This window comes from Nicotiana attenuata, unplaced genomic scaffold (assembly GCF_001879085.1).
Source record: "Nicotiana attenuata strain UT unplaced genomic scaffold, NIATTr2, whole genome shotgun sequence".
NCBI lineage: Eukaryota > Viridiplantae > Streptophyta > Magnoliopsida > Solanales > Solanaceae > Nicotiana > Nicotiana attenuata.
This window is the reverse complement of record NW_017670742.1, coordinates 163,126-176,115: the sequence shown is the minus strand read 5'-3', so window position 1 is coordinate 176,115 and position 12,990 is coordinate 163,126. Positions and strand designations below refer to the sequence as shown.

The window sequence follows — 12,990 nt, the reverse complement described above, 5'->3', positions numbered from 1 at the left end:
TTGCACTTTAGTCCCTGAAATTTTCGCTTCCTGCTGCGGTTGCGGTGGAACCGCGGTTTTTTACCCTGTTCCGTTTGGAATTTGGAAAAACGTAAAACATGAAAGTTGTAGCCCTTTGAGTTAGCTTTCCAATCATATATTGTGGAACCCAAATGGAGTTTTGAGCAAAAAGTTATTTCTATTTTACTAGACAGTGCGAAATATGCCTCCTCAAGTCTTCGTTCGTACTTAATTATCAAATTTGACCCCCGAACACGATCCCGGCTTAATTCCTTGAGCTTTTACTCAGACTTCAAAGCTTCACATCACTTAAATTCATTCCATAACATCTATATAGCTCGGAATCACACCTACAAGGCATAAAACACACAATTAATGCAAAACACTAGCGATTAAAGCGCAAACTCAATTAAACTGCAGTAAATTCGAGTGTAATAAGCGACTAAAATATGCAATTATAGCCTATCATCAGTGCTACATTCCTTTCTTTTTTATTCCTCACACTCGGTGTTTTGTATTTTCTTTTGTCGTTATGGATCTATTCGTTTGTTCTTTTCTGATATTATTATCTTCTCTTGAGCCGAGGGTCTCTCGGAAACAGCCTCTCTACCCTTCCGGGGTAGGGGTAAGGCCTGCGTACACTCTACCCTCCTCAGACCCCACTAAAGAAATTTTTCTGGGTTGTGTTGTTGGTGGTGGTGGTATTTTGTATATACTTTGGAATACCAACTAATCCGGATTCGAGCCATGTAAAACACATTAAAGAAAAAATTCTCTTTACCGAAATTTTTTCATTCTCAAAGTACGAATTCGAGACTTTTAATTAAAGTTGGAGAGATCCTATTAATCCCCCAAATCCCTGGTGTTCTTTGTGCTACATTCTCATCATGACTTTGGATCAAGACATAATTTTCCAATTTTGCATTTGAAGGGATGCTTATAGTTCAAATTAATGTAAAAACCTTTTAATTTGCCATTTTTGCATTTATAAAAATACTTTTTTTTCAATGGTTTCATCAAGTTTGAAATGCCATGGAAGAGAATATCATAGTATTTAAGTTTTGTGCACTGTCAATAGATAAATATTTTATATTATCATTAAGTTACTTGCACTAAAAAGTCAGAAGTATATTCTGTTTCTCTCGGCGCTCGATTAGGTGATCTACTAACGTGTGCCGCTCACCGGAATGGGAGGGCGAGGAAGACCACGGAAGCGAGTCAACAAGGTACTACTCACAGATCGAAAGCTACTCGAGGTATTGAAAATTGGAACGGGAAATGGAAAATCACCAGAAGGAGGGAATCTCCATGGATCTGCTTTGAAGCATGCAATGGAACAGGAACAGCAATTAAGCAAGCAGGAACTGGAGGGCACGCCTACAGCTGGGAAGGGGAAATCAATTTTAGCAATGGATGAGTTAAGCACATGCAAGAGGACTAACAATGGAGATGGTACTAACTGCCATGCAGGAAGTACCTCTGGAGTGAAAGATGTACAGGAGCAGAGTAATGGCCCTAAAAGAAATGGATCGAACAACAAGGAGAAGGAACACACTAAACAGGTAACGGAAAAAGAGAATCAGCTGACGGAGAATGGGAACATGCAGACATGGGCAAGCATAGTCACTGGAAGCAAAATGGCGTCAAAAGGTATGAATCTAAGATATATCCCACCTAGCATTCAGGAAGGGAAGACAATTGTAAAATTAGAACAGAAGGATATAAAGGAGGAGGTCGAGAAATGGAGAAAGGCTATAATCCTATATGTTGTTGGAGCATCTCCATTGATAGGAGCAGTAGAGAGATTCCTAGTAACACAATGGAGATTTGCAGAAAAGCCAAAAATATACTATCATAATGATGATTATTTCGTCATACGATTCAGCAACTTAGAGGACAAGGAGAAGGTATTACTATCAGATCCAAGCACTATCAACAATAGGCCGGTGATAATAAAGGAATGGGTGGCAGACTTTAATTTTCAGAATGAAGTTCTTAAAACTATACCAATATGGGTGAAGTTTCCTAATCTTCCCTTAAGCTGCTGGGGAATGAAGGCACTGAGCAAGATCTGTAGTGGATTAGGTACCCCTATGTATGCTGATAAATGCACCACTAATATTGCACGCATCTCATATGCAAGGGTTCTTATTGAAATGGATATCACTAGAACACTCCCTAAGAGCATTGTTGTGCAGGACCCTGAGGGAAGTACAATATGATTGGCAGCCTGAGTATTGTGCAACATGTCTACAAATAGGTCACAATTGCAAGAATATAAATGAGCAGAAGCAGCAAGCACTAGGCCAAAAAGGAAACAAAACAAAACCTATGCAAGTCTGGAGGAGAACTGATCAAGTAAAGACAAGTGACAAAAAGAATGAACAAAAACATGAAGCAAATGGGATGGACAATGGTGGGAAAGATGTAGAGAACAAGGAGCAGACAGAAGCAATAGTACCACAGGCAGAAGGATGGACAATGGTGAAAACAAAATCAGCCAGCAAAATGGCAAAAAATGGAGGAAACACTGACAAGGAGATAGGTACAACAAATGGTTTTAGCTCACTAGAAAGATGGTTTGAGGAAAGCCAAGTAATAGGAGCACATTAATTGAATCAATGTGCAAGAGGACAGAGTAGCCAAGGGTTGAAGGAAGTCAAGATCATTTTCCTCCATTACTAAGATGAAAGTCATCACTTGGAATGTGAGGGGGATGAACAAGATTTATAAGCAAAAGGAGTTAAGGGAGTTTATAAAAGTAAATGGAGTAAATGTTATAGCTGTTATTGAACATAGAGTAAAGGAATGCAAAGAAAGACAAGTGATAAATAAAATAGTACCTACTTGGGAAGGGATCTCAAACACTTCCATGACCAATAAAGGAAGAATATGGCTACTATGGGATCCAAAAGTTGCTAGAGTGAAGGAAATTAATATACATAGTCAGTACATACAAGCTGAAGTTAACAGTAATGCAGATGCAATGACATACCATTTTAACTGCNATACAGTGCAGGATAGAAAGGAATTATGGAGGAAGCTTAGAGAGGTAGAAAGCAAGCAGCAAGAACCATGGTTAGTAATGGGAGATTTCAATGCCATACTTGAGGTGGAGGACAGAACACATGGAACAGTAATGCAAGACCAAGAAACAAGAGACTTTAGAGACTTCATGGAAGAGGCTGGTATGAATGAACTGAAAGCAATAGGGAGGTCCTTTACCTGGACAAACAGCCATGTTTTTAGCAAAATTGACAGGGCAATAGTGAATGGAGAGTGGATGAGCAAGATGCCTATTACTCAAGTACATGTTCTAGATCCTTTATTTTCTGATCACCCTCCCCCTATGCTATTAGAACGTAGGGAAGTACAAACGAAAAGATAGCCACCTAGACCATTCAGATTCCTGAACTATCTGGCTGATGATCCAAACTTTGAGAAGATAGTAGCAGACTGTTGGCAGATAAGCATCAATGCAGGTTACATGAAAAAAGTATGGCTAAAGTTGAAGCATGCAAAACAAGCAATGAAGGGCTTAAATGCAAAGGAGTACCCTAGGATTGCTGAAAAAGTCAAAGACATCGGAAGTGAACTTCAAGCTATACAACAACAAATGAGAACACCTATTCAGGATCCATATCAGTTTGAAGTGGAAAAAGAGCTAAGGTCACAGCTGGAGAAATGGGATGAAATAGAGGAAAGCATATATAAACAGAAGTCTAGAGTACAATGGCTCAATTTAGGAGACTCTAACTCAGCTTATTTTTTTGCTAGCATAAAGAACATGAGAGCTCAGAACCAGATCAAAGCACTCACCAATGCAGCAGGAGATACTATCTATACAGATAAAGGAATAGAAGAGGAGATAATGCACTTTTATCAGGGACTACTGGGGGCAGCCAACTCTTACATTACCTGCTGTAAATCTAAATGACATGAGAAGAGGACATGTGCTATCAAGGAAACAACAAATGAATCTCATCCAGCCAGTTAGCAGAGAGGAAGTATGGCAAACACTTCAAGGAATAGATGATAACAAAGCTCCGGGAATAGATGGATTCAATTCAGTATTTTTCAAGAAAGCATGGGCCACGATTGGGGAAGAGGTAACTGAAGCTGTGCTGGAGTTTTTTGATTCTCAAACCCTCTACAAGCCAATAAACTGTACAACTATAACATTGGTGCCTAAAATAAAAAAACCCTACCTCGGTGAAGCAATATAGACCTATCTCCTGTTGCTCCACACTATACAAAATTATATCCAAAGTGCTTACCAGTAGATTACAGGGAGTCATGGATAGCATCATTGATAAGAGTCAAGCAGCTTTTGTTCCTGGCAGGCTTATAACAGATAATATAATCCTAAGTCATGAATTAGTGAAAGGGTATGGGAGGAAAGGGGTGTCACCAAGATGCATGATCAAAATTAACATGCAAAAAGCCTATGATTCTATTGAATGGGTGTTTCTTGAACAAGTTCTGCATGCACTTAACTTCCCAGACATGTTTGTGAAATGGATAATGGGGTGTTTAACAACAGTGTCATATTCAGTCATCATAAATGGTAAACCAAGTGCTCCATTCTATGCTAAAAGAGGATTAAGATAAGGTGATCCCCTGTCACCTTTCTTGTTTGTGATTGCCATGGAGTACTTAAGCAGATCTCTAAAGACTTTGGCAGGGAATCCAGACTTCAACTATCATCCTAGATGTGCTAAACTGAACATTATACAGCTGAGATTTGCAGATGATTTGTTGCTGTTTTGTAGAGGGAATGTAATGTCTGCTCAGCTTCTATACAAACAATTCCAGCAATGCTCTATGGCATCTGGACTAATTGCAAACCAAGGAAAAAGTGCTATATACTTTGGTGGAGTACCAGAGCAGATACAAGAACAAATTATGAAGGAGCTAGGTTTCTCTGCGGGAACTTTACCCTTCAGATACTTGGGAGTACCGCTGAGTTCAAAAAGACTAACAATTGGGCAATGCCAGCCACTTATGGATAGGATGGTAGGAAGAGTAACCTCATGGACAGCAAAAATGCTCTCATATGCAGGAAGATTGCAGCTGATTAGAAGTGTGCTCACAGCTATTCAACAATTCTGGACACAAATATTCATATTACCAAAGAAAGTGATGGAAAAAATTGAACAGATTTGCAGAAGATTTTTATGAAATGGAAACAATGAATGCTCTAAGAAGGCCCTAATAGCATGGGAGAAAATCTGTCTGCCAAAAGCAGCAGGGGGACTCAACATAATAGATATATGCATATGGAACAAGGCTGCTATACTTAAACACTACTGGAATTTATGCAAGAAAAAAGACAGGCTGTGGGTTCAATGGGTGTACAGCTATTACATAAAAGGGACTCAAGTATGGGACAGTCAGGCTACACAGGCTTCATGGCTAATACAGAAACTCCTAAAAGCTAAGCAGTACTTGGAGGAAGCAAGGGTAACAAATGAGAATTTCCTGAAAGAAGACAAATATTCAATCAAGCAAATGTATAACAAGCTGCGAGAAGAACATCCCAAAGTGCAATGGAGGAAACTGATATGTAACAACCAGGGCTGTCCAAAGTGGATTTTCATATTGTATCTTGCATTGCAAGATAGGCTATACACAAAGATGAGACTGAAAAAGTGGAACATGGGGTATGATACAACATGTGCATTATGTGACAATGAGGAAGAAGACCTCCAACACCTGTTCTTTAAATGCCCAGTTACCTCTCAAGTTTGGCAAAAACTACTGGTTGGCAAGGAGTTCAGAGGCAAGCTATGGGATGGAAGGAAGAAGTGGAATGGGCCGGGGAAAATGCTTCTGGAAACAGTGCACGTGCAGAAATATATCGTATGGCCCTAGCAGGTAGTGTGTATTACATTGGTTAGCAAGGAACAGCAAAATCTTCCAACAGAAAACGAGGCCAGCAGCAACTATAGTAAGGCAGATCATTCAAGACTTACATTGCAAGGGGAGGAAGAAGTTGATGCAAATGTTGAAGCAGCTAGATTACTATCCTAGTTAGAGGAATAGAGATATAGCATCATGTATAGGCTGCAATTTGTATGTTAGTTGATCAAGTAGTGTACTGATGTTGGGGCATCTGTCCAACTTCAGAGATTTGAGACAATGTGTAAATATTTACTTGGTAATGAAAATTCATAATTACCAAAAAAAAAAAGTCAGAAGTATACTAAGGTAAAACACCAACGGAATTCCAGAAACTAATTCCATGTTACAAAACTGTTACTGTAAGGGTAAAATTCATACAAGCTCCACCCAATGCTGATCAACTAAAGACACAGATGAAGACAACTCAAAATGGAATCACATTAGCAATAGACCATTGTGTTCTGATAATTGTTGCCTCTCAGGCACACTTCCTTTGATAAATAAAGAGTTCTTGTGGTTGATGTACTATGTTCATAGTATCCATTAATCAAAACACCTCCTGCAAAAGTGACACAATTCTTAGAGAATCTGTGTGATCTTAAATCAATTAAGCAAATAACATATGCACGTTTTCGCACCAAGCGTGTGTCATAGAGGTCAATGAAGTGTAAGGAGAACCATGATATGTTCAAATCACAACGGAGACAAAAACACGGAGTGATTTCTTCCCATCTGCCTAAGCCTTGGTAGGCATAATTACCCGGTTCCTGTATTTCGTGGGAGATAGCAGGTACCGGTGGAATAGTAGAGGTGGGGGGCAAGCTTGCCTGAACACCAACGTCAGTGAGAGAAAGAATATTGATGCCTATTTTCTGATTAAAAAAAAATTCGATTCACATATTACAAATCTACGATTATTCACATGTGATTCAAGTAAGGTGAGCAAGGATCCACTAACTAGAAAGTTCAGAGAGAAATAGCAAAAGGCCTCAAAACAAGAGAGCATAGCAATATAATAACGATTATTGAAACCAGATTAGCCAATCCCATAAGCAGTAGCCCAAAATAAAACTTAAAAAGTCACTATTAATGCTGCTCTAAGTTGAAAAGAATGGACTTTCCCTCCCAAGAATCAGTCTCCTCTTCCCAAGAATATCGTCAAGTATCCTCCTTGAGCGAAAGGGTCAAAAACCATGCACACATTAGGTTTCTCCTAATATCTTCCCTATTCAGAAGATGTGATCTTAACGCAAACCAAACTCGTAAGGATCCTAGCATAGGTCAACAAAAGTAATTAGTTGAGGACGCAACATTCACAAGAAAGAACCGAAACTGTTGATCCACTCAAAACCAACCATAGTCAATTCTTGGAAGTTCTAAGAAAAGAAGCAGTAGACCCATAAAACTAGCCATAAACTATACAGCAGTTAAGCAACTTCTACACATTACTGGCATTTTGTGGCAGCTATGCCTTCAGTTAAATGGTGCTCTCAAAAAATGTTCACATTATGATGCAGCATCAGCATTTGGACTCCTAACTTTATAGATTATCACTTACCTGATATTGCAAAGCAAGTCAGGAGCAAAAGATTTCGTGGTGGATGCCTAGTACCACTAAACATTTCCTTCAACAGCATCTTTGCTCTTGTTCGACCTCTTCCTTTTCTTCCTGCTTCTCACAGTCCCATCCCTGTTCTGGCTTTCCTGCACCTGCACTTGAACTTCCACATTCACCAAGAGGGGGAAAAAATTGGGGAATGGGGTGCGGATAATAGTAGTACAGTTTATAACACTTCAGTTGGCGAATATGGACTTTATGGACTTTTTGGGGAGGGAGGCTATATGGACTTTTTGCTTCTTATGTATATTGCTCTTAACTAAACCTTTATTAAGTTCGAGAGGTTATAAGCAACATCTGAAAATAGAACATCAGGACTCGTGACGGGGTGAGACAACCTCTAAACACCTCAAGGCAAACTTAGGGCCCTAAGTTCTAGTTGAACTGGCATTTCGAGAGGAGGGGTGTTTACTCTATATACGCATTGCATCTTGGACTATTTGCCTATACACCCCCAAGAATTTCTGCACACTTTACATCTTGAATTGTCCGCCAATCCACCCTGTATGCCCCCATATATTTTATTTTAAAAAATTTCTTTTACATAATCCACTGTAGGTCATAATAAAATACTGTTCTAACATCTGAATCTCACCTTTCCTGAGGTAGTAACATTTGTATCAACAGATTTCTTTTTCTTCTTGACCGAGAGTGGATTTGGACCCTGTAAAAGGCAAGGCATAAACCATAGTTAGTCAGGGACACATTTAATTGAACATGCATTACCACAATAACGTCCATGAAATACCATCTTCTGTACGTAAATATGGTCGACTCAGTCAACTTAGAGGAATGACAGGCCAAAAATTCAAATTACTCATGATATATGCAACAAATATCATGAACTCCATAAGCCAAAATCTTTTCCCACTCAAAAATAAGAGACGGCTACACGCACAGCTATAGTTAAATACACACATACATGATCTATATTCTATACAATATCACACTTACAAGAAAAAACATAGTATCTCATATCAAGTATCTGTGTATCCCTCTCGCATAGAGAAAGAAAAACCTTGGTTCAGATCTTAAATATCATAATCTCAACACAAGTTAAAATAGGAAGATATTAATTTAGAGGAAAATCATTCTTTATGAATCAAGCATCATTGAGAAAGAGGTGCAACCTCCGAGTGTAGTAACTTTTCTATCCCATATGCATATCTCTTCAAATTTTAGCTCATATGGTTTTCACCTTCATGATTAAGGTGACCCTGGAGTCTTTTAACTGGCCAGACTTTTTTCTCCAGAGTTTTTCCAGCACTGATTTTTTGTTTGGTCACCTTACTGGGCATCGTATCGTTCCTAGCTCTTAATAATCATTCCAGAAACAATACCCAAGTTTCAGAAAACTGCTTTCATAAGTGATTTCCAAAAAAGCTTCTGGTGACTTCCATTTCTTAAAATCATTTATTGTTTCTCAAAAGTTCTGAGGCTCAAAACTAGCAAAAGCTGCAACTCCAAATCAATCAAATCTAGGCAGAGACTTAAAAGCTCCAGGTGACCAATGCTCCAATCTATTATTTCATAGATTCTCTTGATCCTCAGAGAATGTATAGGTTTTACTAGTTTATCGAGACCCTTCCCTAAAATCCTAAGAACCATCATCATTTGGGGTCCTCTAACCGTTTTTGACCCTACTATAAAATATAATATTGTGCTAATTCCATAAAACAGATATGTAATGATAAAAGAGACCACAATAAACAACACTATGGATCAGCACTTCTCCTCAAATGAAAATGCAATAAACACCATGTGAAAAAATTATATTGATAGTAAAAAAAAGTTATTTTGCAAGGTTGCGTGCTTTAGATGGTCGGAGGCTTGTTTGATATCGAACTTTATTTTTTGCATTGTAAAATCACCAAGCAACTAAAAGTGTTATTGTGCATCTTTGAGGTGAAGTGCGGTCCATGCCAAGAACAATGAAGAGGACCTGACAAAGGAAATAATCAATTTGGAATTCTATCCCTGCGTGTATATACAGCGAGGGGTATAGAGGGAAGGAACCTCAGTTTTTTCAAGGAAGAACTGATGGTGTCCTTAAGACTGAAATACAAGTGTATTATTTTGTTGGCTTCCTTTGTTGCTTCTTTCTACATATACCAGCCCCATATACCAGCACTATCTTCGTGTTATTCTGCTTTAATAAAACGTTAAAGTATAATGTTTCACATGAAAGTGGAGAATATGGTCTTAAATAACAATATTTCAACAGAATGAGAAAAGCAACATGTTAGATTTTAAGCTGTGCAAGGGAAAATAAAACATTATTTGAACCCTAACCTTAGCTTTCTTTCTCTTGAAGCGAGCTTTATCCTTGACATCATTTCCACTATGCTTAATACTTGTCTTGATAGTCTGGACTTGTGAAACATTGTCTACCTCTTCCTCTGGTGCATCGGAAGAATCCCCTTGTTCGTCGTCAGACAATCTCCTCTTTTTCCTAAGTCTAAGCATATTGTACTCCATGTCAGTCATATGAAGACGTTCTTCTTCAGCAGATTTGGCAAACTGACGTTGATATGACGATGGTTGTTCGAGAAATAATGCATTCCTAAGAGCATAAACTACAGGCACACCAGGTATCTACCCCAGGTCAGGAAAAGGGGAAACAAAGGTCAGAAAAAACAGGAGAAAAGCCAGTTGGTATATACATAATAAAATGTTCTCCTAGGATGTTATGGGATTTTTCACACATTTTGTAATAACATGAAATGTCTGTATCGCAATATAGGACATCATCAATACCATCTCCGACGAATAATTAAGTTCAAATACCTTTTGAAGACTTCTCCGTAATTCAGCATCTTGAGTAGCAACAAAAAAGTGTTCAGAATTGTTCTCCCCAATAACTTCAGTTATGCAAGCTACAGCACTTTTCCGCTTCTCATGGTCACATCTGCAATACAGTCAGATTCAGAATAAGTGGCATAACTCAAACGAATGTCCTGAGAACTGAAGCAACATATGCTGCTTTTGAGCGGAGCAAGCAAGAAGAAGAGAAGAAATGGCTAACCGCGCCATACTAAGATTATTAGCTGCATTCAGTGATTCACGATAGGAACTACCAAGGCTCTTCATCTCTGCAAGAACACATCTGCAAGCAAAGGCGATATGAACTAAGAAGTGACCAATTGACCAAACAGTTTTAAAGCAAAACATATTTAGCTAGTGCTCCGAATTAATGCAAAGAAAGCTAAGTCATGTGAAGATCAAGTGGAGACGAGACGATTGGAGCTGGTGAAAATAAACCTGGTAGTAAAAAGTTTAACTGTGGCGCCTAGAATATTGGCCAATGCAGTATCAGCAGGTGTTATGCGATTCGCAACAAGATGATGCACAAATGTTCCATCACAAAGGACTTTAAATGGCTCTCTAAACCCAAAACAAGCTGTGTAAAACCTCACAGCTCTCCTATGCCGCTTCTGCTTTTTCACTCTCATCTGTCAGCATTCATTAATTTGGGGGGAAAAGAGGAAAAAAGAGTTAAACTTCAACAGCAAAAGATGAGTATGACAGATGAACTGAATTGCAAATTTTATTTGTTAGAATAAAAAATTTATAAATATAAACAACAGGATGTCTTTTTCTTTCTTATATCATGTTATTTCTTTTTTGATAGCTGAGAAATCCCGAAGGCCAGTGGCACACGCCGCACGGTTCAAAATTCGGTGGATAATGCGTTGATTCGTCTATCATTCTCCGCTTAAATACCAGGCTTTTGTCTGCGTCGGGGTTCGAAACTATGACGCGCGCCTAACCAACACATCACAAGTTGCACTCTAATCACTAGATCAAAGCCTCGGGGCATAAAGGTGATGTCTTTTTGACATATACTTATAATAAATCACGTAAATGCATCCATAAATCGGCACAACATACAGACGGTAGCTTTTAAGATGCAACTAGGAAACACAAAGAATGCTAAGAATTTTCAATTGGAAGAACCAACTACAATTCTAGTAAAAAAATACCAAATAATTCTAAACTTTTTTCACACTGGAAAAGAAAAAATAAGTAAGATAAAAATGGACAGACAGAAGGAAATGATCCAATAGTTCATGGACACACAAAGGACTTAATCTCAAGGCTCAAACTTTAAATTCATTATTTGCAATACATCAACAAGTCATAGCACCCAACGCCTAGTGGTCTATGAAGTGAGAGAAAAACCTTAAGGTCTCACATTCAAATCCCACCAGAGGCTAATAGTAGCGTATGTGCAAGTTGAGACCAAAACCACCATCATAGAATATATATATATAATTGATTTTTTTACAATATCGATGAATTTTAACTTGTAATAGCAAGTTAGTTACCACTTATACCGAATTACCAATAATGTTTATCAAGAAATTGACTAGAAAATTACCTAATAAGTGACATGATTGTGTAAATATTTGCACACAACTTAAACTCGTCTATATTCATTAGTACTAAAGTTTACACAAGTAATAGGAGCACCAAAAGCTTAAAAAAAAATCGGGCTTTAAGCTCAAGGAGCGCTATCTTAACCAAAAATACAGAAATTTCTACATGAATGTAACAGAGTTGCAACGCTATTTGAGCAAGTAACTTCGTATATAACTCAAAGAGGAGGAGAAAATATGAAGCAGCAAACGAGATAATTTTACCTGGACTGGAGAATCGTCGACCGACGATAACCGCCGCTGAAGCTAGAGAAGCAACTCCGAAGACTCTGAAGCAGTGGCAACTCAACGATTTGGAAGGCGGCAGCGGCAGCGGCGGCGATATCAAAAACCTTAGTGTTCGGCGATTTTTTTTCTCGTGAAATTTCTTAAATTTTATTTTGCAGAAGAAAAAATAAAGAAATAAAGTTTTGGGTTGTGACTTGGGCTTATGTAATTGGAGGAAAACTTATACCAGGTAGCCACTTTTAGGGCTGCTAAAAAAATATAGCCAGTTTTTATAATGTAAAAAATAGCCCCAATTTAAAAAGGGAGAATGATAGGAATAGGACACTTCGGTGCCACTATTGATTTTTAACTCAGATAATAGAAGTTTGGGGAACAAGCCGAATGCCATAATTTTAAAGTTCGTTCACCAGGATTTTTCTCAATCACCCATATTAAAGTACGTAGCAGTTATGGTGATTGTGAGGATCTTGTCACAAATCCTAATGGATCACCGTAATTTTTCGGTATTGTGGCTGGAAATTCTGGAGATCGTCATAATTTCTAGAGCTTCAAAATTCTAACACTGAAAATTCTGGTGATCATCAGGATTTATGATGCTTCAAAATTCTGGTAGGCGTGTTTTAAAGTTTTGATGCGGGACTATTTTTTTAAAATTTTTCTTATGAAGTTAAAATATAAACAGTAGTTAAAAGAAGGTCCATCAAGCGTAATTTTCATACTTAAAAAAATACTGTACTAAGTAGTTGAAATTAATCACACGATCTACAGTAATTGAGAAAACTACCTTCTATAGCCCCTCAA

At 38.1% G+C, this 12,990-nt stretch overlaps 2 protein-coding genes across 2 annotated transcripts; one reads left to right on the top strand and one right to left on the bottom strand.

Moving 5' to 3' along the window:
• Window positions 1–2,686: 2,686 nt before the first annotated feature.
• LOC109242866 lies at window positions 2,687–3,937 on the top strand. Its single transcript, XM_019409744.1, has 2 exons — window positions 2,687–3,307; window positions 3,446–3,937. Exons 1-2 carry the CDS (start codon window positions 2,687–2,689, stop codon window positions 3,935–3,937), a joined length of 1,113 nt encoding a protein of 370 aa, XP_019265289.1.
• Window positions 3,938–6,146: 2,209 nt separating this feature from the next.
• Window positions 6,147–12,344, bottom strand: LOC109242872 (rRNA-processing protein UTP23 homolog). Its single transcript, XM_019409751.1, has 8 exons — window positions 12,166–12,344; window positions 10,784–10,974; window positions 10,548–10,628; window positions 10,310–10,430; window positions 9,815–10,117; window positions 8,118–8,186; window positions 7,463–7,614; window positions 6,147–6,463 (listed from the first exon to the last, which is right to left on the bottom strand). Exons 2-7 carry the CDS (start codon window positions 10,972–10,974, stop codon window positions 7,519–7,521), a joined length of 861 nt encoding a protein of 286 aa, XP_019265296.1. The 5' UTR covers window positions 12,166–12,344; the 3' UTR covers window positions 6,147–6,463; window positions 7,463–7,518.
• Between the last annotated feature and the right edge of the window lie 646 nt (window positions 12,345–12,990).